Below are 26726 nucleotides of genomic sequence, written 5' to 3' on the forward strand. Positions count from 1 at the left end.
TAACTCTTGCCACTTGGAAGTGGAAGGCCCAGAAGAGCTCACTAGTGAGGCAAACAGACTCAGGACAGAAAGAACCTCCGCTTGCTGGTTTCTGCCGTCCTGGCTGCCGCCGAGGATGCCATGTTCCACATGCTTTCCCCAGGTGGCCGGCTTCCTCCCTAGGAAAGTGCCATTTGAAACTTCATATAAAATGTGTCCTTAAAAGCCAGTTTTTCTCCCTTAGGTGTCTCCCTGGGATAAGAAAGAGGAAGCTAACCAGAAGAAGTTGGAATTTGCCGTTGCAAACAGTGATTATCTGGCCCTTCTCCGAGCATATAAGGTACACATACTTATAAGTAGATATCCTAATACATACCTTGGGTTTACTGCCAGAGTTGACACTAATACAGAGTCCATTCAGTCTGATTTTCTTCAAAATTTAGGGGTGGCAGCTGAGTACAAGAGAAGGCATGCATGCGAGTTACAATTACTGCAGACAAAACTTCTTGTCGGGAAGAGCTCTGCAGGTGAGTTGTCTCCATGGCAGTTGGTTTTCATTCATTTTCCATTGTAATGAGTCCACAAGAGAGCCAGGCAATGCTACCTCTCTTGTTGTTTTGTTTTGTTTTGTTTTGTTTTTTATGTACTGGAGGTTGGGCTCAGAGAATGCCAAGCTATATCCCCAGCCTTTTTAATCTTTTTGAGACAAGGCCTCACGAAGTTACTCGAACCTATGATCCTCCCACCTCATTCTCCTGATAGCTGGAATTACAGGCATGTGGCACCATGCCTGACTATATTTGCCCTTAAAACCATGCCTTGGCTATACTTGACATAAAAAATATTATTTTTGGACCGAGCTTGGTTTTTGCAGCTGTGCAAATGGACTTCTGAACTGTGCCATCAGGTTTTTGGGCTCAAACGGTTAGCTGACCTGTTTTTTCTTCCTGGAGAAGAATGTGATTCTTAATGTGAGAGATAGAGCAGGAGATCAGTGTAATGAAGATTACTTCTCACTGGAAGTCAGTTTTCTCAGTAATTTATAGCAGGCATCTTTAACCTCCATCCACACACCCCTGAAACATATGTGCATTATCCTGGGGAGAAAGATGGCATTTACATGAGATTCTCAAAAGAGGTTTACTCTCCTCAAAGTCCAGGAACTAATACTGAGCTAGATTTTATTCAGTTGTCTTATGTGCGTTACAGCCTACATGTGCCAGGGGTATACGAGAGAGAGACAGGTTTATTGTCTTCTGTGGAGTGACAGACAGCGCTTCTTTGCATTGCAGTATTGTTTCAGGCCTCCTTCCAAAGTGGTCTGAGATGGCAGACTAATGATGGTGGACAGCTTTCTTAAAGCTGCGGGACTGAGAGAGGGATCGACTTTATGTCATACTATATGTTAGCATGACATGGGCTAGACCATAAAGCTAATGCTATTCGTGTACTCAGCACTGCCTGACATCAGTTTCTTCCTCTCTGTCCCAGGAGTTCTGTCAGAGCAGAGTCCTTTCTGTTTGTTCAGTCTGTATTCTCAGTGCCTACGGCAGTGGTTAGCACATAGTAGGTGCTTAGTAATGAGTCACTGAATAAACGCATGCGTGAATGCATTTGGTTGTTTAAGAAGAAACCTTGAGATTACCCCCTGAACCCTTCTAGGCCCAGCTAAGGAACGGAAAAGACGCGAACAGAACTGCCAGCAGGAAAACCAGACAGCAGACACTGGCACAAGCAGAATACGCTATATTTTTTGCTGTCCTAAGAGTTTCCAGGAACATTAGAGCTACCCAAACTCCAGTGAGAAGTGTTTCAATATGCAATGAACAGTTAAATAAATCATCCCTAGGTTCTCTGAAATTTTAAAATTTCTCTGTAACTGCCTTTGTCTGCCAGATTTTGTAAGTAAGTGGCAATTGCCTTTTTGGATCCTGTCAGACAAGGGCGTCTTTGAAGCTATTTGACAAGTCATTGTGTGCCTCACTGCCGTCCCAGAAGTTGTATGGCTGCACAGCCACTCATCTTTTGAATGTGGATGCCCTTTCTTAAAGTTTTTTCCACTTCTTTCAGGAAATGGCCAGCCTCAAACGACAATTCACTGAACTGTTATCAGATATAGGGTTTGTAAGGGAGGGACTCAGAGCAAGAGAAATTGAGAAAAGGGCCCAAGGAGGAGATGGTGTCCTGGATGCCACAGGAGAGGAGGTAAGACTGTGTGGTTACTTCCTGTTTCTGTTTAATTAGAACATGAGTATATGAAACTGGAAACACTTGCAGATATTCTTCACTTAAGCCCTATGAACAGGTTAGTATGTGTTTGTTGGTTTGTTGTTTTGATTGTTCACATACTAGGGATTGAGCCCAGGGCTTTCACGCTGAACTCCTCCCCAGCCCTTCTTTACTTTTTACTTTGAGACAGGATCTCATTAGATTGCTAAGTTGTGGGCCAGGGATTTAGCTCAGTAGCATAAGCACCTGCCTTGCAAGTGCATGGTCGTGAGTTCGATCCCTGGTACAAAAAAAAATGGCTAAGTTGTCCAGGTTAGGTTCAACCTTTAGATCTTCCTACCTCTGCTTCCCAGAGTGCTGGGAATACAGTTGTGTGCCACCTTTTCCAGTTTATGTGGTATTTTTTATTTTCTTCCCAAAAAATTTTCAGCTATTGCATATAAAAACAGGAGAGTTTTCTGTTCATTGTTGCTCGTTTTATTTTATAAATTTCACAGTGATTCTTCATTTAAAAAAAAAAAATACACTTTCCAATAATGTTTCCCAAATCAGGGTAGCCATTTTCCAAACAAAAAAGTCTTCTGCATAATTATGAAGAGAACTTGGTGCTCCCCTGTTCTAAAAGAACTTAGACTAGGTGTGGTGGTACATGCCTGTAATCCTAGCATTTGAGAGGTTGGGGCAGGAAGACTGCTGGGCGGAGGTTAGCCTGGGATACATGAGACCCTGTGTCAAAAAGAAATAATAATAATAATAAGAGCATGGTGGCATCCCAGCACTTATGAGGCTGAGATGGGTGATTATTGTGAGGTCAAAGCCACCTGGGTTACAAAGTGGGTTTAAGGCCAGCCTGAACTGTCTAGAGATTCTGAACAGCTCATGAGCCAAACTCTTCCTTGCCACTGATACTAGGACCACTGGCATCCCGTGAGGTCTGCTGAGGGGCCCTTATCTACCTCAGTCAGCTATATCTGCCTTGTAGAGATCTAGAAAAAGTTGTGGGATTCTCACAGTGGGTCTTACGTGACTGTGTTCTACTAGATTTATTTTTTAGCTTAAAAATAATTTCCTCACTAACAAATAAAAATTAGAGGCTGTTTCTTATTTTGCTTTAGATAGAGATGAAATGAGTTATAACAGTAAGTTTCAGAGCATGCACTGAAATAGCTATGTTGCGTGGTAAAAATTCTCATAAAATTAATACTCTTTTTCTCTCATAGGCAAACTCTAATGCAGAGAACCCCAAGCTGATATCAGCCGTGCTGTGTGCTGCTCTGTATCCAAATGTAGTGCAGGTAATAAAGCATGTTTCCTGCTTAATAAAGCATGACGCCTAGTTCTTCTTTGATTTGTCACCAACAGATAAATTTAATTTGTGCCCATTAATCGTCTTGCAGAGATATACCGAACTCATGGATTCATCAAATATGTTTGGTATACATTTCTAGTTTTTTAATTCTCCCAGTCTATAAGATACACATTTAGGAATACACTGATTATATAAAAATAGGAGCCTTTTTAGTCCTTCTGACATATTATTACATTCCAGAATGAGAGTGGACATAAGTGTCAGTCCTATAGCTGTTGACACGGGAGAAGCAGGTTTTATTTATCTTAGGTGTACTCGGTGAACTCGTGTGCAGAGGGCTGAGTGCCAGACCAAGAAGGGGCTCACATTTTATACATGTTGCTGAGGGGGTTGAGCTCTAACATTGTGAAACTTTTGGATGGGCAAGTTTATAGAAGTAAAATAGGGGCAGTTTTACAACTTACCAAAGCTTGGTAGCTTTGCTCCAGTAAAACAGGGTGACGGGAACAGGAGGTTATACAACTTTACTTACAGGGATGAAGGTTACTGTTTTTATCTGTATTAGAACAAAGAACAGGGGCTGGGGATTTAGCTCAGCGGCATAAGTGCCTGCCTTGCAAGCAGGCAGTCATGAGTTGGATCCCCGGTACCGGTAAAAATGAAAAAGACAAAAAAAACAAAGAATAACTGTAGGGAGGGAAGGTTAGGGGAAACTCAACCTTTTAAGTCCTGCTTCTTTCTCCCCTTTGATGTTTTGTATGAATGAGTTTTAATAGAGAGCATCACTATCATTACCATTTACCCTGTTACTGGGGGTTGGCTCCCTACTGGGCAGAGGGAGAATTATAACAAAAAGGAAAAGAGACTTATGTTGGTGTTGTAATTCTATGTTGACCCTCAAGCTTTGGCTGTGCATGGACTGGTCAATGACCTGGTCTGGATCCTGTGATAGATCCAGGGTGTTATGGTTGGTGTCTAGATGCTCCCCCATCAAAAGCCTCATGTGGTCAGAGTTTTTTCAGAGGTGGCTGAATCTAGAGTATATAATTGATGTGTAGTGCAGTGCTGGGATTAAGGTGGGTGATTGCTGGATCAGGTGGTGACTGGATTGGCACCTCCCTAACCCTGGTAGACTGATTATAATAGAAGGGACAGAAAGAGGTTTGTCTAGTCTCCCTTGTTGCTCTTGCTGTCTTCTGCCTCCACAAACTGTTGCTCCTCTGCCATGTACCTGGCCTTGGTGCCAACTGATTATGGACTGAAACCTCTAAAAACTGTGAACTAAATAAACCTTTCCCTCTTTAACTTTGGGTGTTGAGTATTTTGTCTCAGCATGAGAAAAGTAAGACATGGGCACAATTACTGTGGCTGTAGACCAGATTATGTTATGGGGCCTATATTCCCCAGTTTGCAGAGATCACCCTTGATTTGGCCCATGATGGGTGGCTAGGCAAACAAGATCTCATGAGGGGAATACCCAGTTTGTTTGGTGGAGGTATATCTGCCTCCTACAAGGACCATGGGTAGCCCTTGTCAGGGCTGTCAGTTCTCCCTTTTGGGCTGAGGTTCTAATAGGCAGAAGTTAAGCTTCTACCACAGAATTCAGTGTCACCACTGCATGTCTTGCTGATCAAACCCCTTCTAGTACAAAACCGCTTCTGCCCTGAAGTATTCAACATTTGGGTCTCTACTGGAGTGATCTATGAGGTCTCTCCAGCTTGAGAATGCTTCATTTATGGTTTCCACACACTCAGAGAGACACCCAGGTCAACTGGGAGCAAAGTAGCCAGGTTAAGAATGTTTTCTGTCTCTGGTACTAGACAGACTCTTGTCTAAGAGTCCCTGATACCAAGTCATCCTTGGATTTGCCAACCAGTGGTGCCTCCTTTGGTCCACTAAGGTTATAATTGAGTGTGATACTCAAATGGTCAGTTGGTGTCCCACCGTCAGCTTGTCAACCTTCTGTATCAGCAGGGCGAAAGCAGCAGGTATCCGGAAGCACAGGGGCCATGCTAGGGTCACAGAGTCTAATTGTTTTCACAGGGATGCCACCAGGCAATGCCAGGATCCTATGACCCGGTTTAGCACTCTTATGGCTGTTTGTTGTTGTTGTTATTGTTGTTGTTCATGAACATATAGGACGGAAGAAAGGCTCAGTTATATCTGGCAGTCCTAAGGCTGGGGCCTGAGTCAGGGCCTTTGGGTTTGTTTAAATGCTTTTTCCTGGTCAGCTTCTCAGAAAAATGGCTCTTTTTTCCTGCCTTTGGGGGCTTTTATAGAGGCTTAGCTATAAATGAGAAATTTCAGGTTCATACACCACAGAATCCCATTGTCCCCAACAACGCTCATATCTGTGCCGCATGGTGGGACTGGGAGGGCACAGACAGCCTGCTTTCACTTGATGCCCACTTGGTGCTTCCTTTGATCCACCACGAAGCCTATTTGATCTCTCATCAGTAAATTAGATTTTTTTTCTTGGACACCTCGTATCCAGCCTTCCAAAGTAGAGGAAAAGGATCTTAGTTTCTTGATAGCAGTCCTCATGGGACGGGGCTGCCAAAGGCCACCTACTTACTGTATAACAAGGCGCAGGTGTGCTCTGGTGTGATGGGGGCTTTGAGGTAGGGGAACAGCGCCTCTTGATCATTGTAGGAAAGTTTTTGAGTCCTTGGGGGAGCCTGGTCCAGGTTTAGCTGTTGCTTTATGCCCATGACAAGTGTTTCAGCCGGAGGGGTATCATGGATCTGCTCTTTGATATGTAGCCTGCTGTGTCTAGTTGCTTTTATCTGCTGGGTCTTAGCTTAGATCTGTGCCTCTGAGCTCTATTGCAGAAAGACCCTAAGGCAAGAGGATTGCCAGTACTAGTTCAAGGCAAGCCTGGGTACATTGTGAGTTCAAGGCCAGCGTGAACTATATAGTGAGACCCTGTCTCAAAAAAAAAAAAAAAAAAAAGAAAGAAAGAAAGAAAAGAAAAAGAAAAAGGAAAAAAATGGAGGGGGCATGGGAAAAAGTTATATGGAAATTTAAAGTGTAGGAACCAAAACCCTAAATATGGTATAAGAAATTTTAAATGGCTGGGTGTGGTGGCACATGCCTGTAATCCCAGCACTCAGGAGACTGAGGCAGGAGGATCAGCAGGAGTTAAAGGCTAACCTGAACTACATAAAGAGACCCAATCTCAAAAAAAAAAAAAAAAAAAAAATTGTAAATGACCCCCCAAAATTTTAGATGACAAGTAATATTGTTTGAGGCTAAGTAAAAATTTAAAAGTTCTGATTGTGTTTTAAGAACTCACCTACAGGGCTGGGGATTTAGCTCAGTGGCTTAAGCACTTGCCTGGCAAGCACGAGTCATGAGTTCAATCTCCGGTACCAAAAAAAAAACAAGGAACTCACCTACAGAAGACTAAAGGAACCCAAGATCTAATAGAAAATTATAATGCCTCTCACTATCTCAAATTATGCTAACCACTGTTGATCACCTTGTATTATGTTTTTACATTATCTATTATGTCCACCCTTTTGATTTGACTCTGTTCTGTTATGTCACATTTGGTTTTACTCTCTTCCAAAAAAAGTAATAAGAACTGTGGGAGTAATACAACCCAAAATGTATAATAGTCATTGTACAAAAGAGAGGAAAAGAAAGTGCTCTAAATGATATAACTGCATGTATATTTAAGTGTATAAGATAGACAATATTACTGAGTTTTGTTGGATCATTGAACAGAACTGTTTGCAGTCTCACTGTTTGAATGTCCACTTTATATGCTTTAATTTTGTAACTTGAACAAATATTTCTAAGATGTCAATATGTAATCCATTAACTAGTGATTTCCTACTGTTTATTTTTTTTCTGAAATTCTGTATAACTTGTACCCTTTTTCTGCTTTTTTTTCTTTTTCTCCTTAAATAAAATTTTAAAAAAAGAGAAAACTATAAAAAGAAAAGAAACAGGAAAAAGTGAAAAAAGAAAAACAAACTGGATGTGGTGGTACACACTGATAATTCCAGCACCTGAGTAGCCTGAGGCATGAGGCTTAACATTCACAGCGAGCCTCAATCACTCTCAGTGAGACTCTGTCTCAAAATTAGAAGAGTTGGGAATGTAGCTCAGTTTAAAAGCCCTGGATTCAATCCCCAGGACTAAAAACAGAAGTTTTTACTTTTAAAATTGGCAAATTTTTTAAAAACTGACTAACACTGGTGCTGTCATGTGCCTCCAACATAACCACTCTCACTCTGGGTGAGAATAAAAGTGTATACAAGTTTCATTAGCAGGATTTGCTGCTAAGAAATAATTGCAAATATGGACACAGACAGAGCCAGGAAAATTCAGCGGAGAAATCTGAATTTTTGATAATAGAAAATTTATTGGTGAAATTATAGACTCTCACAAGGAAGTACTATATATATCCCTTAAGAATTATGTTTTTGGAAAATATTGAACACAAAAAATGTTCTCAATATATTAAGTAAAAAATCATTTATAAAAGATTCCATTTTAGTTTCAATACACATGTATCTTTTTTTTTTTTTTTTTTTTTTTTTGTCTTTTTCCTTTTTATCGATACCGGGGATCGAACTCACGACTGCTTGCTTGCAAGGCAGGTGCTTATGCCGCTGAGCTAAATCCCCAGCCCTGACATATCTTTTTATATTATTGTTTACCGATAGTTTTCTCTTTCTGTACCTAAAAATAAACCTAGCAGAGAAAATTAAAATAATATTTATCAATTAATGGTAGTTATTCTTAATTATGTGATCACAGATTTTAGTTTGAGGGAAGAAGAGTTTGAGACAGGATCTCACTATGTGTTAGACTGGCCTGAGACACACCATGTAACCTGTGCTGGCCTAGGAGTCGGAATCCTCCTGCCTCAATTCCCCAAATAGTGGGATAACAAACGAGCACCACCATGCCTGCGTCTAAAATAAGATTTTCAATATATTTTTTTCAATAAATAATCTCTATTTATGGATATTTTTCATTGTGTTTTAAAAGAACTCATTTAGAAATGTTACTTTGGGATTGAGATGGATGCTGAGACCCCTGGCCCAGTGTTGTCAGCTGGATCTCTGCACCTGTGAGTCAAGTCCGTAGAGATCCAGAATATCAGCAGCACGGCTGCTCTGCCATGTCACCCAGTCCTACTGGGTGCACCTGCCACGTCTTAGTACTTTACAGAAAAAAAAGGATCCTTTTATTGTTTTCCAAAGAAAACAAAGTAAATGAGAGAAAAAGGAAATAGCAAGCCTAGTCAGACAAGACTGGTTTATGCCGTGAGACAAGTGCTTTCATGAAATACGTGTGTATTATAATCTACTTTTTTTTTTTAATGGAGATCAAATCAGGATGTGACGCTTGCCAGGCAAGTGCTGCTGCTGCTGCTGCTGAGCTATATCGGCTGGCTGTAATCTACTTTTACAAACATTTGTTGTTTAGGTGAAGACCCCAGAAGGAAAATTTCAGAAGACCAGTACTGGAGCTGTCAGAATGCAACCAAAATCAACTGAGTTGAAGTTTGTCACCAAGAATGATGGCTATGTACACATTCACCCTTCATCAGTGAACTATCAGGTCAGAATGGTGGTGTGCGCTTTTGTCTATGAAGCGGGCCCCGGGTGAGAATCGTACCCTAAATCAGACAAACTTTGCTTTAGCACTTACCAGTACTAGAGTGTGTCTCCCAGCAGTGCCAGTGACTTAGAGAAAGTTGTGTAAGTATAAACAGCCTGGAAATTGGACTATTTCTGGAAAGATTATTTCCATTTCACGGAAAGCCTGTTGGATACAAGAACTGCTCAGCCTGATTTCAGATGTGAATTATTGTTTGCACTGGTGACCTAAGAAGTCATGAGCTAATTCCATCCCTAGCCTCTTCTTGCCAGTTCTTCAGCTCTCTTCCTTGAGCTGTTCCTCCAGCTGCGGGGCCTCTGTCCCCTGCCCCAACTCACCCAGGGTCATGAGTGGTTTCCTAGTTGTCAAATCCTGGTCCTCTCTCACATGGGATTTGACATTGCTGATCTCCCCTCCCATAGCGGACCTGCAGCCCCTGGCCCTGAAGCAGCATCTTGATTCCACCTGCAGTCTGCTTGCTGGCACAGACTTCTCCAGGTCTTTCTCTCCAAAGCTGGGTTTTCCTGCTGCAGTCACTCAGAGGCTCTCATTAGCTCCCGATTTATCTTTCTCTGTGCCTGTCTTGGAATGTAGACTGTCCAACATTCAGAATGCTGAAGTCACATGTCACATGGCCTGCTTCTTTCTTCTTACTCATTTCCAGTTGTCAGCGAGTCCAGGCAGTGCAGGCAGTCCATTTCACGTCTCTAAGGTTTGCTGCTCTTCTCACCCCCACTGCCACTCCCTCAGATCGGAGCCCGGTCTTCCGGGCCTTGTTCCAAGTACTACTGTAATGTTGCCTCTGGTGCTGTCTCCTGTCTGCACTGCTGGAGCCAGCCTGGTCTTTGCACAACATACATGTGACCACGTCAGGCTCGTGCATAAGTGTTCGTAGAGGGACTGTGCCTGACCCTTCACATCAGGCCCCTTCCTATACCACACCCCACCCCACGTCCCGCCTTCTGGCTTTCTGTGGGTTCAAACAGTACCACACCATTACTGTAGTGTTCCCCAGTGCCGTGACACTGGACATGATGTTCCCTGTGCCCGGAATAACACTGCCATTTCTCAGCAAGCTCCCACGTACCTTTCACATTTATATTAAGAATCATTTTCAAAGCTGGGCGTGGCAACGCATGCCTGTACACCTAGCACACAGAAGGCTGAGGCAGGACGATCACTGCAGTTCGACACCAGCCTGGGCTACAAAGTGAGTTCAAGGCAAACTTGAAATGCATAGTGAGACCCTGTATCAAAAAAAGATACAAAGGATCATTTCGAAGCAAGGCATGGTGGTGTAATCCCAGCAGTTGGGAGGTTGAGGCAGGAGGATCATCCTGAGTTCAGGACCAGCCTGAGCTACCTCCAACAAACAAAAGAATCATTAAAAAAAATGCCAGGCATGGTGAACAAACCAGGAGGCTGAGATAGGAAGATAGCCACAAATTCAAGGCCATCCTGAACTGCCTAGTGAGACCGTCTCAAAAAAAAAAAAAAAAAAAAAAAAAAATATATATATATATATATATATATATATATACACACACATATATATACAAAAGAAAATTTTAAAAATTATATATAAGCATGAAAAGGTTTTTTAAATTTTATTTTAAAGAGAAAAAAATTCCAAAATACAGTAGAGGTTAATGATAATAATACAGTAGAGGTTAATGTTAATAATAATACAGTAATGGTTAATACACTGCATATTGTTATCTTTAAATTACCCAGAGTACAAGATATATTCATTTAATTGTCCAAACAATATTAGCACAAATTTTTTTTCAGTGAATTAAGAAAAATTAGTGTATATATATATATATATATATATACATACACATACATAAATACACATGCACACATACATACATTATTTCTTTTTTTTTGTTTTTCATACATTATTTCTTTAGGCTTCTCAAACTAGAGAGACAACATGATGTTTACACGTGCAAGTCTGATTTATTTTACTTATGAGTATGGTCTCTAATTGCATCCATTTACCTGTAAAACTCAAGTTTATCTTCTTTGTGGCCAAGTAGTACTCCACTGTATAAAGATACTACATCTTTTTTGTCCGTTCTGTGCCTTGTAAATGCTAAGTAAGCGTTCTACTACTGAGCTACATCTCCAGCCAAGAACAGGAAAAGTTTGAGTTGCTTGTTAGATGTGCAAATGGAGCCGGTAAGTAGTGGTCACACAAGGGAACTCCAGGGAAGGGTACTGGCTGAAGTGTGTGAGTCGGCTTTTCTGTGGCTGAGACACAGTACCCAAAACCCACAACCACGGAGCAGAGGTTTAGTGTGGCGCACAGCTGCAGGGGATTCAGTCCACGACTGGCAGTAAGACAGAAAACTGGCAGAAGGGCATGATGGAACAAAAACGTTTGGTTCCAGGTGCTGAGAAGCAGAGTGGGGAAACAGTGCCAAAGTGCAAGACACAAGGAACCAGTAGAGCACACAAGCTCACGCCTCCCTGACCCAGCAGACACTCCCAGGCCTGTGCTCCCTGACTGGCTCCCAAGCCAATAAAGTTAGTGCAAGCCTGACTCACTCTGGATATAAATTTGGGGGTGACTAATACTAAGCCCATGGGAACGGTAAGGTTCCCGTGGTAGTGCCAGTGACATCACTGTTGTCATCTGAGGTTCTTTGTTGCAGGTCAGACATTTTGACAGCCCCTACCTGTTGTACCATGAGAAGATCAAAACTAGTCGCGTTTTCATCCGAGAGTGCAGCATGGTGTCCGTGTACCCGCTGGTCCTGTTTGGGGGGGGCCAAGTGAATGTGCAGCTTCAGAGGGGAGAGTTTGTGGTCTCCTTGGATGACGGGTGGATCCGTTTTGCTGCTGCTTCCCATCAGGTAAAGGAATGACTGCCCGGTCCTCAGGGCTCGGCCCTCAGGGGCTTTGCTAATGTGAAGTGCAGAACATCCCCAGTGGGACTCAGGACAGTGGGTGCCTCAGGCTTCCTGGAGGAAGCACCTGGGGAAGGAAAGCCTGGAATAAGTGGGAGCTGGCACAGAAGCCTTGGGAGGAAAGCCAGGGAGGGGCGGGCCTTCCTCGTGTTAGACAAATCCTGCGTGCTTTTACACTAAGTCAGAAAACACAGAGAAGCACAATTTCACAGATTAAAAACTATTCTAATTCAACCACTATAAAGCAAAAAAACAGAGGGAGAAGAAAGGAAAAAGATTGGGGAGACAGGAGAAAAGGGAAGAAAAGAAATGAAAGAAAGGGAGAAAGAAGGGACCCAGGATGCTTTCATCAGCAGGCCTTGGGTTCCGTCCCCAGCGCTACAGGTGCAGGCCTACAATCCAGCACTTAGGAGTGGGGCAGGAGGATGGCTGTGAGGGCCAGTCTGGGCTACACAGTGAGACCCTGTCTCCGAAAAAAAACAAAGTACAACAAATAAAAAGTTGAACACTATATGAGAAACATTTCTGAAATGTTAAAAAATAAAAATTTATTTTAGCATTTGCCACTGTTTGATTTGAAATGGTCTATATTCACATTTTTTTTAAAAAAGTGAAAAGCCAGGCATAGTGGCACATGCCTATTAACCCAGCATTCTGGAAGCTTGAGGCAGGAACACTGTAAATTCTAGCCCAGCCTAGGCAATTTAGTAAGACCTTGTCTCAAAATAAATTGTAAAAAAAAAAAATGAAGATGTAGTTCAGTGTAAAGGCAGGGTTCAATCCCCAGTACTGAAAAAAAAAAGTGTTGGGGGCGGGGGCTGGGTGCCAGCTCCTTGCTGTAGTTCCTAGCTGGCCTGAGCAAGACCCTGGGCTCCACGCCCGCCCGGCACTGTGGGATCCTAAGTAAGGGTAATTACAGTCCTGACCTTTCCCCCTAATAAAGTGTCCTCCCCTGTTGTTCCAAGCACTGTTACATTGCAACTTCCATTGTAGGTGGCTGAGTTAGTAAAGGAACTTCGGGGCGAACTTGACCAGCTCCTCCAGGATAAAATAAAAAACCCCAGCATAGACCTGTGTACTTGTCCTCGAGGCTCCCGGATCATCAGCACGATTGTGAAACTTGTCACCACACAATAGAGACTCCCGAGGTGGGGCTTGCTGCTCACCCGACTTCACTCAGCGCTTCTACCTCAGACTGCAAGGAAGGCCTGAGCTGGGGCCACCAGGGAGGGAGGCCCGCACCCCGAGGGTCCTGGGCGCTCACAGCACACTCGGCAGAGTCAGGGAGGCCCTGGGAGGCCGCCTCGCCTCGCCTGTCTGTGCCCTGTCTGTGCCTTCCACTGTTCCGGGCAGCGGGCAGCGAATGAGGTTCACCCGAATACACAAAGTGAATGTTTAATACAATTGTTTTAACCTATGTATCCTTTTCCTCCTGCCTTTTATGATGTATGTATATACATAATCTATGTATCTTTTCTCCTGTTTTTGTATCAGGCATGAGGAGAAATAGTTGTGTTTTTTTCCTGTAATAATAAAAATTCAATTGGGAGAAGTTACAACAGAGAAGGAAAAACAAAAAATCATGTGGGTAAGAAAAATACATTTCATTTTAGGCTGTCAGCTATTGAATAAACTTGACCTGTGAAGGGTTTTTTATTTGTACTCATTAAAAGTCAATTTAAAAACAAATACAAGCCTGGTGTGGTGGCACACGCCTGTAATCCAAACACTTAGGACGCTGAGGCAAGAGGATCACCATGAGTTTGAGGCCAACCTGGGGGGCAGCAAAGGGAGTTCAAGGTCAGCCTGGACTATACAGTGGGACCCTGCCTCGAAAAGACAAAAAAAAAAAAAAAATTTTTTTTAATGAGTTTTGTTTGGGCACTAAAATATAAGATGGTCTTACATTAAAAGCAGGCTAAGGGCCAAGGATTTAGCTCAGTGGTGTAAGTACCTGCCTGCAAGTGTCAGGTCATGAGTTCAATCTCCCATACCACCAAAAAAAAAAAGAGAGTTTATTTAGGGGCTGACATTATTTAGCTCAGCAAGGCATAAGCCCTGCCTTGCAAGCACTCGGTCGTGTGTTCGATCCCCAGTACTGATTTTTTAAAAAGGCTAATCTTTGTATCTTCATTTTCTGACTTCTCCATTAAGAGTCTACCCTTTATGAACTTTCCCAGACCAGTGGCCATATTTTACACTCTGAAGAAATCTTTGGGTTGTTTTGTTTTTCAGTGTTGGAGACTGAAGCTAGGGAGTGCCAAGCAATATCCCCAGCGCTTTTTATTATTTAAGGACAGGCTCATTCTAAATTGCCTGAACTCGCCTCAAATTTACAATCGCCCTGCCTCTACTTCCTAAATAGCTGAGATTACAGGCGTGTGTACCACACTAGGTCAGCTGCTTATTTTCAGCCATCACTTAGGTTAATGGGCTGGCACTCTGACAAACAAAGCTATTTGCAGGTTTCCCTAGTCATTAGTCAGTGTGACCAGGAAGGTCCCAAGAGCTGAGTGGAAAGAGTATGGTCAGACCTTAGCACAGTTACTGCAGAGCTCACACTATAGGTAGAATTCAAACTAATCAGAACCACCTCAGAGAAAGCTGTTTGCTTTTCACGGTACTATTTTAGTAATGATTTCAGAAAATCTCCTAGGCAGTTTAATAATCATCAAGTGTTTGAACCCCAGTGCATTTGAAGAGCACAGACTCTAAGCAGTGCTTTTTAAGGATTAATTCGTGTCATTACTCTGCATATAAAAGCATTGCTGTGCACAGTACCCACAGACCTAAGCTCTCACTTGCTGTTGCAATAAGGTCACATTACAAAACAGCACAGGCTGGGGCTCTCAGAAGAAATGACTGCATTAGCTCTCAAAAAACATTTTTTAGAGCCATTTTTGGCTCTTTGTACTACTATGCCAGAGTTCACACTGCTCTAGCAAGAGCCATCTGCCCAGGAGGACCAGCGGATGTTAACACAAGTCCAGTTGGCAGCAGCTCATACAGCCACGAGGGAGTTACAATGAAACTGTCCAGCCAGCGGGAGCCAGTTCTTGGACTGGTCACTTGCAGCCACATCCAAATGCAAATACCATCATTTCATAGGTGTGTCAGAGGTGAGAGAGTTAGGGGAAAGGTTACTAAATATGCAACCACGGCTTGGAAAACCAAAGTCCACAGTGAACTTATGAGATAAGAATTAAGTCAGCAGATACTTAGGTCTTGAACATGACTGTCAGTAGTTGAGAACTTGCAATACAGAGCATACAGAAACAACTCAGACTTAAAGTCAGCTCTTGTCACTTAAATTCAGACTGTCCTGGGTGATAGGCTTCTTCCCTGTCTTTTGGTTAATGATGAGTCATCACAATGGAGACTTTTTTCCTGTTTTCCAAATTATTGCTCCTAATGTGTCAGAGTTTGGTCCTAGGACTTGTTGACAATCACTAACCCTTGAAGTGCTTTAAACTCTTAGGTGTCTTAATAATCTTTTGTATTGCCAAAGAGCAGAAAAAAAGGACTGTTAGGTCTTCTGCGTATGTGATACTGGGGATTGAACCGAAGGCCACACACTACACTGAACTCCAGCCCAGCCTTTTATTATTTTTTAATTATTGTTTATTAGTCCACGTTTCCAGTATGATAACTACATGCAATGTGGGGAGTCCATGTTCTTTTTTTCTAAATCTTTTTTTCTAAGTTTCAAGGATTAAAAAAAAAAATGAAAAAATACAATAAAATTACAAAACATGTCAATTGGGGCAACAATGGTACATACGTTTTACCAGGGATCGAACTCACGACTGCCTGCTTGCAAGGCAGGCGCTTATGCCGCTGAGCTAAATCCCCAGCCCCATTACAAATATTTGGCACCAACTGAAAGTGCAAAACTGAAGTTCTCACACTGAAGCCAACATTAAAATTTTAAAATACACTTGTCCTGTTTCTATCTTCATGTTAACAATGTCCAGCATAGAAGACTTTGACCGATGTTGCTAAAAGGCAAATAGCACAGAAAAGGTGGTGGTTTGCTCTATGGGATGTGTGTACAATGTTTCAGTCTATCTGGAGCCTAATGAGGAACTTTATTTTCCAGGCTTAGTAACCCTACTCCTGTAGTTTGAACCGGCAAAATCTGTTTGAGGATGTGGTTACTGGCAAGTTTACCAGACAGAATGACAAAGATGTGTTTATGCTCTCTAGAAAACAGATGGCGGTCCAACTCAGGAGCCACCTGCTCAGTGGGTGCTCAGGGACTCCCCCAGAGGAAAACTAACCACTGATTATAGAGTTGGCACAGTAACGAGAGACATCTCTGTGGCTACTGTCCCTCTGGGTCTGAGATGCGCCTGTGGGCTTCCCCTTAAGCTCCAGCTGTCCTATTTGCAGTACTTAAGTCAGTTTACACCCCCTTTTCTAAGTAAGCACAGCTGAAACATGCAAACCGATCAGTTAACAAGAAAGTCAACTGTCCCATTTAGAGCTAATGTGTGCTACATGGCTAGTCTGAAATCCATTGTGAGATGACATTTATGCTGATAACTTCAGTGGAACCAACACATTGTAAGCAAGTGCTATGTGCGAGTCATTCTGATAGAAATTCAGAAAGAGAAACAGGAACACAAAAGAAAGAGAACAGAGATATAAAACTGACTTAAATTTAGCCTGTAGAAGGGCTCTGAAGGCTCCAGAAGCCTGTTGATTGAAATTAGAAAATAAAAGCTTTAAGAGCTCTATCCAAGTCTCTCAATTCTGCTAAATCTCTCTCAGAAGCCCTAAATTTAATTCCCAGAACTGCCAAAAAACAAACAAACAAAACTTCTTTCAGAGCTGGGTTTTTTTAGCTCAGTGGTACAAAGCCCTCGATTTGACCCCCAGTATACACACACACACACACACACACACACACACACACACACACACACAGAAACAGGGCCCAGGGGTTCGTTCCAATGTCCCCACAGGAAGTATCAGATGAACCCAAATTGGACATTGTTCCACAAAATAATGGCCTGTATTCAGAAGTATCAATGACTTGAAAATGAAAGACCAAGCATCATTTGCGAGGCATGAGGTACATGCCTGTAACCCAGGAAGTTGGGGGGATGCAGGAGGACTGCAGGCTCAGCATCAGACTGGACAACTCAGGGAGACCCTGTCTCAAAATGAAATACAAATAATTAAAGTAAAAGAGAATATTAAAAGGGCTGCAGGTGTAGCTTAGTGTGGCAGGGCACCCTGGGATCAATCCCCAGGGGCGGGGGACAGCTGGCGGTGACACACACAGCCAATCCCAGCCCTCAGGAGAGTAAGAGAGGAGAGTCTGTAATTCCAGATCTGATCCTGCCTAAATCTTCCACTCCAAAAAGCTGTAAAGGACACTGAGACAGTGGACAAAATCTGAAGACGGTCTGTGTTTAAAAATGAACGCAAACACAGGAAAAAAAAAAAAAGCAAATATGGTAAAATGTTAGCCTTTGCTAAGGGATTTCTCTTTTTTGTTGTTATTGGTGCATATTTGCAGTACCTAATGGTCACACCCCTCATGGGGAGTTCATACATGTATATTACAACAAAAAAAATACCAAGAAAGCAAAAAAACAAACAAAAAACCCATTTTCTAGATGAAAAATATATAATTCCTCATCCTTCCTGAAATTCTTCTGTAAATCTGAAATTATATCAAAATAAATTTTAAAACAGTGTTATAGTTTTTACTAACATTTACTAACATGTCTACTCATCTGAGTAAGTGTAGAAACAATGAAATACACACAAGAGGATGATAAAAATATAGGAGAAACAATTTTTCAATCCAATTTTTTAAAATGAATACATGAGCTGGGCGTAGTGGTGCACACCTGTAATCCCAGCACTAGGGATGCTGATATGGGAGGCTGGAGACCAGCCTGGGCTACATAGTGAGCTGAAGGCCAGCCTGAACTACCGAAACAGACCCTGTTGCCAAAAAAAAAAAAAAAAAACCTGGGTGTGGTGGCACAGATCTGTAACCCCGGCACTCTGGAGGCTGAGGCAGGAGTTGAGGCCAGCCTGAGCAACACGGGAGTTCCAAGGCAGCCTGAACTATACAGCAAGACCCTGTTCCAAAAACAGGTAATAGTTTTAAAAATGAAAATATGAGACAAATGGCTCCCATATTGGATTAACACAGAGATATGGAAAATGCTAATTAATAAAGAAATAAGCTGGGCGTGGTGGCACACGCCTGTAATCCCAGCACTTGGGAGGTGGAGGCAGGAGAATCCTTGTGAGTTCGGACCAGCCCAGGCTATAAAGCGAGCTCAAGGCGGCCTGCACTGCATAGGGAGACCTTGTCTCAAAAAGGCTAAAAAGGAAATAAAATTAAAGCAATTTTAAAACACCATTTAATGTTAAGAAGCAAACGTTAAATAAAATGTTAACACCATAAGGTCTGGCAAAGTATGTACATACGCTTCTTTATTCCTAGGGCCATTCTAGATGACAACACTCTTGGAAAGTAACACATCAAGTATGGTGTGCACACCTACAATCCCAGCATTTGGGGGGCTGAGACAAGGTGATGAGGACTTCAGGCTGGCCTCAAACTCCTGAGTACTGGGATTACAGGTATGCACCACCACACCTGGCTCTCTTTACTTTAAATGGCCTCTCTAGATATGTTATCCAGAGGCTAAGGATATAGTTCAGTTGACACAGTGCCTGCCTGGCAAGACCAAGGTCATGAGTTCGATTCCTGGTCCCCACTACCCAAAAAAAGAAAGAGATGTTATATAGCTATGTTGTTCAGACTGACCTTAACCTTTGGATCCTGGTTCAGCCTCCTGACACATAACTTTTTTAAAAAAACTTATGTCAAAGAAAAATCTATTTCAGCGATAATATCTCTAGGAGAAAGTGGAAGGATTTAAGAAATCAGATGCACAAGACTGGATGGGAAGAAATCAGTGCAATGGTTGGAAATTTTGCTTCTGAAAAGATCAAAGATTGTACCACGAAAACCAAACTAGAGTCTTTGTTTTAAACATATTCTTGATACTATGTTCAAAGACTGCCCGGCTGCTGCTCAGCACTGACAGTAAGCAGAGCCAGCCCAGGGAGGATGTCCTCTGGAGACTCTGGATCACAGATGTGACAGCGGCATGCCCAGAGGGGCCAGACCAGGTGAGCCACGCCCCCAGGAGACCCTCAGCTGAGCCACACTGGGGAAACTCCCTGAGCGGCTGTTTCCAGGCAGAGCGGCACCATTTCCCCTTTCTAGCACTCGGGATTTGTTTACAGTGAAGTGATTCAACCAATAAAAAGACTCAGTTGCTAGGAAATAGTCTACATGTCCAGCTCATTAGTCTGACAGCAAATATGTCTATCAACACCAATGCACCAGAATTTGTCCCTTAGCCAACTCAACTGATGCTGTGGCTCGGTCCCCACACTGCTCGTCCTGTCCACAGCCTCCCTGGCCCTGTGAGAATAGCTTCCATACTGAATTCAATCAGTCCTTACCCTCTACCTGCTTTCTAAAGATGTTCTGGGGTTTGAAGGGGACTCTTAGTCATGGGGGAAAGGATATGAACTAAATTTTGCTTTCAGGGTTAGAAACTTAAAAGCTGTCAGGATAAGGAAGAAGGAAAGAGGAGTTGAAGAGAAGGGAGAAAAGGAGAAAAAGAGATTCAACATTTATCATATATCGAGCACAAATTCCATATGATGGATGTTATGATTATATATATCAAATGTACCAATAAAATTAATTTTTAATAAGTAAATAAGTAATAAAACTGAAAAAAGTTGTCAGGAAGGGACCTCTGGTTCCCTTAGTTTCTAAAATGTTTCTTCAAATGCAATCTAGAACTGACAGCATCACCATTATCTAGAATTTTGCTCAAAACGCAAATTCCTAGCTGGGTACACACGTGTGATTCCAGCTACTCCGGAGACTGAGGCAGGAAGATCACAAGTCCAAAGCCAGGCCGAACAACTTAGTGAGATCCTACCCCAAAATAAAAAATGCTGGGGATACAGCTTCATGGCAAAGTGCTTGCCTAGCATGTGCAAGGTCCTGGGTTCAATTCTTAATACTACAAGAACCTATTGGCACAACAATCTAGTTTAGGAAGCTCTCCAGGTGATTTTGATGCTTGCTAACATGCAAAAGCACTGAGCTACTACGTCTTGTCTTGTTTTTAGACGACAAACATGCAGGGAAATAGCTGTTTTATTATTCAGATTCCCAAACCTTAATTTTTTTTGTCTTTCTCGTTTTTATTGGTACCAGGTATCGAACTCACGACTGCCTACTTGCAAGGCAGGCGCTTATGCCGCTGAGCTAAATCCCCAGCCCCAAACCTTAATATTTTAAACCATTTCTCCCAAACCAGCTCTCCTTTTGTACAAACGACAAAGGACTCATAATATGAGAGAAAAAGCTGTCCTCCCAGTTGGAGCTCTTGCGGACAGACAAGGAAGCAGTTCAGCTAGTGGCAGCCTCGGGGTCTGTCTTGCTCAAAACTGCCTTGGGAAATCAGCCCTAACCCCTGGAAGACAGACCAATTCAAGGGTCTTCTAGGGCAAACATTGTATATAAAGATCCAATTTCTTCTGTAAATACAAGGCAGATAGTTTGTCACAACTATTTAACTCTGCGGAAGTAGCCATAGGCTACTGTTTTCCTAGTATCCTGCTTTGAAGTTCTACCAATTTTGCTGCTTTATCTTGATTGGCATTGTTCTGTTCTGTTTTGTTAGATTTTACTATCTTAAAAAAAAAGTAGCCATATGCAGTATGTAAACCAATACATGAAGTTCCAATGAAATTTTACTTAAGAAGTGGAAATAGTGTGGCCAAGACCCAGTTTGCTGACCCCTATCCTAGCTAGGGAGGCAGGGATTTACCTACAGCTCTAATCTGATGTGGGACACAAATGCAAACTAATACGTGCTGTCCTACCCCAGGACCTCCACATGCACCCCTGGTCCCAGACTGGCTTTTAAGGAGGGTAAAGGATACCTACAGCTGGGCATGGTGACACACACTCGGGAGGCTGAGGCAGGAAACACTAGAAGATGAGGATAGCCTGGGATACATACTGAGTTCAGGTTCAGCCTGAACTACACAGCAAGACCCTGTTCAAAAACAAAAACAAGAAGTACATCTACATCCTCTTCCCTCAGTATAGCCCAACCCCGAGAACAAGGACCATGGTTATGGCTTGTCTATATGTCCCCCAAAGCCTCATGAGGTCATGGATGGAGCTTTTTGGAAGTGATTGGATTTGCAGTGCATGATGCTGGGATCAAGGGTGTGTGATTACTAAATTAGCCCACGGACCGGTTTGGCATAGTTCTGGGTAGGATTAAGGGTGCCTCGCCCTATGTGTGTGAGTGCAGATAGGCTGGATAAGATATAAGGGATAGAAAGAGGGTCACTTGCTGTTTGCTGCTTTCAAATTCACTGCTTTGCTGCTTCTGCCTGCCATGAACTATTTCCCCTCTGCGATGCCCCTCTCTCTGTCTTGCAGCCAGCCAACTATGAAGTGAAATCTCCACAAACTATGAGCCAAATAAATCTTCCTTTCCTTCTTTAACTTTGGGTTACTGGGTATTGTGCCTCAGCAATGAGACACATAACTGAGACAACCACAGATGGAAAATGTAAATCCGCAGTCAGGGGTGAATTCAGCTACACAAAAGACTGGGTTGAGTTCAGTAGCAGAAAACCTTGTCACTTGGTTATCAGCCACTGTTCACTCCAAAGATTTTGAAATTTATATATTCTGAATTAGTATGCTTTTCAGCACTGTAACAAAATATCTCTCAACTGTCTACTTAGGAAGAGGAAAGGTTCTTCAGCTCAGTTTTGGTGAGCTGGCACATGCCTGCCTGAGTACTCCTTTTTGGTTGCAGGGGACATCTCATGCAGCCAAACAGAAAGTCAGAGAGATCAGGGTCCCACAGTTGCTTCTGAGGGCACACCCCAAGTGACCTGAGGACTTCCACCAGGCCCAGCTCTTAAAGGGCCACCACTTCTGAACACCACCTCTCTGGGGAGCAAGTTTGTAACACATGGAACCTTTAAGGAGATACAAACCATACTCACAATAGCACAGTCTGGTTAGAAACTACTTTATCATTACCACAAATTAAAAGACAATCATTTTAAATATACAGTTTTAGTTAGATACTTAAAAAAAAATATATATATATATATATATATATATATATATATATATCCTGCCATACTAGGGATTGAACCCATGGCCTTACACTTGCTACAGTGCCCTATCACTAGCTACATCCTCAGCCCTTCTTACCTTGAGACAGAGTCTCACTAAATTATCCAGCCAGTCCTGCTAGCTCAACTTCTGAGTACCTGGGATTATAAGACGCACCACTGAGCCCAGCTCCAAATATATTTCTTGCCTAACAGAAATACAGAAAACTAAACCAGGGATGTAGCTCAGTGGCAGAGTGGTTGACTAGCAAGTACAAGATTCTGGATTTAGGCAGCCAGGGATTTAGCTCAAAGTGGTAAGTGCCTGCCTGGAAAACATGAGGTCACGAGCTTGATCCTTGGTATAAAAAAAGAAGAAAAGACAGTCTTCATTTTAAGGGGGCCAGGGGTTTAGCTCAACAGCATAGTGCCTGCTTGGCAAATACAAGGTTGTGAGTTCAATCCCCGGTACCAAAAAAAAAAAACAACAACAAAAAAACCAATCTGGATTCAGACCCCAGCACAACAAAAAAGATGGAGGGGCAGTATATCCTCATCACAGGAAAAAAGACCCTTTGGGGAAGAGGATCTTTAGGCTACAAAGTAAGACCCCACTCTAAAATAATAAAAATAAAAATCTTTAATATTTTAAATTCCCTATGTTAACTTCATTGCATGTGATGCTCCTTCCTTGATTTTACCAAAACAACAAAAAATTAAACCATACACACAACACTCAAGCACCTTTGAAGTCCTGTAACAGAATGGCTTACATTCATAACATTTTGACGAAGAAACAAAGAAATGAAGCCGATTTTAATCAGTGTGCCCACAGCTCTCGGCCTCTCCTTGGGAAGCTGCAAGATGTCCTTGAATAAGATCCTGAACACGGGACAGAATGATCTCATTAGAGCTGCTGCAGTTTTCTGGACAGTACGGCGGGTCTACAGTCAAGACCCCAGCCACGCAGAGAGTCCTCTGGGATTCTCCTTGCTCAGTGATGGGGATGTGGTTCTTCTCCAGCCACTTCTTCAGGCTGCTCTTTCTCTTTTCCAGGTCCTCAGGGCTGTACCCTTCACAGTCTCCAGACGTGAACAAGCGCACCAGCTTCTCTCTTGCTCTGCAGTCCCCTTCATCCACAATTTCAACGGTCTGCACTGAATGTCCCATGATTCCCGTCACAGACAAGCCACCATCGTCAAGGAAGTTCACAAGGACAATGCTTTGAAGGAAAAGAAAGTTGAGAGCAGATTTGCAAAAGAAAAGCCTCAGGCCCTTCAGACTACGGAGGAAATAACTGAGTCACAGGCATCATAAGGCCAAACAAGTCACAAGAACAAAGGAGAACATTTTACCTGTCTGAAATAAATCCTCATCACCAAATGCTTGTACAAGTATTCATGGAAAAGCCTGAACATGTAAACAATATGTCCAGCTTAAAATTAACGATGGGATATGGGTAATGTATTACCTAAAGAGTTAATGGGGCTGAGGGTGTAGTTCAGTGGCATAGCATATGCTCAGTATGTGTAAGGGCCTGGGTTCGAAGCCTCACTATGAGGGAAAAAAGAGTTATGAATGTTAGGGCCCGGGATTTAGCTCAGCGGCATAAGCGCCTGCCTTGCAAGCAGGCAGTCATGAGTTCGATCCCTGGTACCAATAAAAACAAAAAAGACAAAAAAAAAAAAAAAATCAGTCCAAAATAAAGTACAAATTTGAGTCCAGACTTGCAATTTAGTGACTCAGTGTGACTCTGTCTCAAAATAAAAATTTTCTTAAAAAGGGCTGAGTATGTAGCCCAGTCCAAAGGCCCTGGGTACAATCTTCAGTATCATCAATAAATAGGGACAGAAAGAAAAAAATCTTACAAAGTAAATCTGATTCAAATCAAACCTTTAGATCTGAAAACAACTTTATAGGAAACATAGGAGATAAAAGAACATGTGAAACCACACCATGACAATGCAACAAGCTAAATCCAGAATGTTTGAATCCGTAAGACAGATGACCTAGGTTCTTAAAACTAAATGACATGGAAAACAAAAGGAGGGGAGTATAGTCATTCATTAAAATACTTATGAGACAAACTGACCAACCTGAATAAACTAATATAATGGAACTTTTCAGGGGACAGGATCTTACTATGCAGTACAAACTGATCTTGAGCTCACTATATAACCAAGACTGGCCTCAAACTTACAGCAACCCTCCTGCCTCAGTCTCCCAAGTGCTGTGACAGGTGTGTGCCACCACATCCGGCCTAAAGGGAAACTGTTAAGCCTATAGAGAAAACCTAAATGGGCTAGAAATTAGTTAATATTAAGTTTACTATTATTTGGTTAGGTGTTACAAAGTGCTACTATTACTTCTGTTAGGTGTCATAAATTGTGGTTACATGTTAAAAATCCTTGTCTTTCAAGAGATATGTTGAAGTGTTTGTGAAGACAGTTGTGAAATGCCTGAACTGGGTTTAAAACACCTGGGGGAGGAGGCAGTGTTCATTATAGGATTGTCTTTACCTTTGTGTATGTTTGAAAGTTTCCATTAAAAATACAAGAATAGGGTATGGTGGCACACGCTTTTAATCCCACCACTTGGGATGATGAGTTTGGAGCAAACATGGGTTACACAGTAGGTTTAGGGCCAGTCGGGGCTATATAACAAGACCCTGTTTCAAAAAAAAGACAGAGGGCCAGGGGCAAAGCTCAGTGGCATGGTGCCTGCCTGGCAAGCACGAGGTCATGAGTTAGATTCCTAGTACCAAAAAAAAAAAGTTTTCAAGGCTCATTCCTAGGAATTTGGCTCACCTGATGGGGTAATCCATAGTCAGAAAGGCAATTAGCTTCAAAGGCAGTTAAATTCTTTTGTGAGCCTAATTAGCCTTTCATCAATCTGCTTTCTCAATTTGATTATAACATACAGGCAGCTCAAAAGGATATCATGATTTCAAGGCAGGATGCATACTCACTTGGCAGAGACCGGGTCTGTAGTTAAAAGCCATCCTTTATACTCCTTCTTCTCACTTGCTAGTACTTTGACTTCTTTATAAACGTACTTTTCCCATTCTAGGGGGCTTTTCTTAGTCCATTCACTCATGGTTGCCAGGTGGCTAAATCTAAAACCACCACATTTGGGTTAACATGCATGTTCCATAAATGCAAATGTCTTACCTGTAAACTCTATACTAGAAGCCCAGAACAGTGATTTGCCTCAAGTTCTTATTACATTACTTAATACAATTAATATTCCTGTATTGAGCTAGGCCTGGTGGCAAATGCCAAGTCGTCCCAGCTACTCAGGAGACTGAAGCGAAAAAATCACTTTAGCCTACCAATTCGAAAAACTGGGCAGAGTAAGTGAGGACTCTCTCAAAATAAAATGAGCGAGGCATGGTGGCGCATGTCTGTAATTCCAGCACTCAGCAGGTTGAGGCAGGAGGACTGCCATCAGTTCCAGGCCAGCCTGGGCAACATAGAGATTCCAAAGCCAGAAAGACCGTTTCCAAACACGCGCGCGCGAACAAAAATGAGTATTAATATATGGACTGTACAAGGAATTGACATTGTAATTACTTGAAAACGTTTAATTGTACCAGGACAAGGTTAATACTTGTATTTATAATTCAATCTAAAAGCTACGGGGACACAGTGTGACCAAAGGCGCAGCTAGGGCAAACTGGATGCGCTCATCCCTCCATCCTATTCCATTCCAGGCCGCTTTCACTCTGCCTAGGAATCCTGGTCGGCAAAACCATAGTCAAACCCTTCAACATAGCTTTCCTGAGATCAGAGGCGCTCACGCCGCACCCGCTACCCAAAACTGAAGCAGAGAACTGTGATATCCACCCCAGCCATTCGCTCTACCTAGGTGTCTCCGCGGGACAGGGCTCCGATTTGGGACCATGTGCTCGTAAAATCTGGAGGCTGCGCAAAGGGGCTGCAGCTAAAGCTCTAGAGTTCTGATCTGTGGCGTACAATACTTACAGCGGTATTCAAACCAAGTGCTACTTAACGACTAATCTTGATAAGTAAAGAAAAAAGCAGGAGGAACTCTGCATCACTAGGTACTCAGCGGCCACGCTGCTAGGGAAGAGGATTTGAGCGCAGCCGTCCGGACCAGCATGCTTCGCGGCGTGCGTCACTTCCGCCCCCCACAATTCTCTGTTTTGTAGTCATCACCTTGGGTTCAGCTTTCGGGTCTGAGAGTCGTGGACCCTTGATTGCAGGGCTCGGGTGTTTGTGTGCTAGGAATCCTCTAAATTTGTTAGAGCCTCTTCTCTCCATTGCCACATGGATGTCTCAGTCTGGTTTGTTTGTTTTCTAAGGAAGAGGCTCCTATCAGGTGTTAGTAGACATGGAAAATCACTACTGCTATGGAATCAAAGAATTTAACCCACTAGGTAAATCCTAAAGCTCTTTGTGAAATCAACGTGCTGTGGAGTAAAGTAGCGGGGCCGAGGTATT

The 26726-nt window shown here is 42.6% G+C and overlaps 2 protein-coding genes across 4 annotated transcripts in view; one reads left to right on the forward strand and one right to left on the reverse strand.

The window, feature by feature from the left end:
* Nucleotides 1-13702, forward strand: part of Dhx57 (DExH-box helicase 57) — a 52814-nt gene extending 39112 nt beyond the window's left edge. For both annotated transcript variants that reach the window (XM_003473040.5, XM_063229512.1), the window contains exons 18-24: nt 224-319; nt 423-506; nt 2050-2184; nt 3429-3503; nt 8963-9097; nt 11797-11997; nt 13045-13702. In XM_003473040.5, coding sequence (XP_003473088.1) covers nt 224-319; nt 423-506; nt 2050-2184; nt 3429-3503; nt 8963-9097; nt 11797-11997; nt 13045-13188 — 870 coding nt within the window. In that variant the 3' untranslated portion in view covers nt 13189-13702. The remainder of the gene's footprint in view (nt 1-223; nt 320-422; nt 507-2049; nt 2185-3428; nt 3504-8962; nt 9098-11796; nt 11998-13044) is intronic.
* Nucleotides 13703-22885: 9183 nt separating this feature from the next.
* Gemin6 (gem nuclear organelle associated protein 6) lies at nt 22886-26418 on the reverse strand. 2 transcript variants are annotated; one of them, XM_003473039.5, is made up of 3 exons: nt 26247-26418; nt 25232-25378; nt 22886-23485 (listed from the first exon to the last, which is right to left on the reverse strand). In XM_003473039.5, the coding sequence occupies exons 2-3, from the start codon at nt 25357-25359 to the stop codon at nt 23080-23082; spliced, it is 534 nt and encodes a 177-aa protein (XP_003473087.1). In that variant the 5' UTR covers nt 25360-25378; nt 26247-26418; the 3' UTR covers nt 22886-23079. The 2 variants fall into 2 exon arrangements, with proteins under 2 accessions (XP_003473087.1, XP_063085620.1); XM_063229550.1 differs by having other exon boundaries at nt 26127-26363.
* Between the last annotated feature and the right edge of the window lie 308 nt (nt 26419-26726).

The sequence above is a fragment of the Cavia porcellus genome, unplaced genomic scaffold (assembly GCF_034190915.1).
Source record: "Cavia porcellus strain 051 isolate PalLab524CR breed Dunkin Hartley unplaced genomic scaffold, mCavPor4.1 scaffold_1, whole genome shotgun sequence".
Lineage (NCBI taxonomy): Eukaryota > Metazoa > Chordata > Mammalia > Rodentia > Caviidae > Cavia > Cavia porcellus.

Coding starts and splice junctions, on each gene's coding strand:
- Gemin6 (XM_003473039.5), bottom strand. CDS start 25,359: ATGAGTGAATGGACTAAGAAAAGCCCCCTAGAATGGGAAAAGTACGTT. Junction 23,486..25,231: donor ACAGACCCGGTCTCTGCCAA/GTGAGTATGCAT, acceptor TTTCCTTCAAAG/CATTGTCCTTGTGAACTTCC.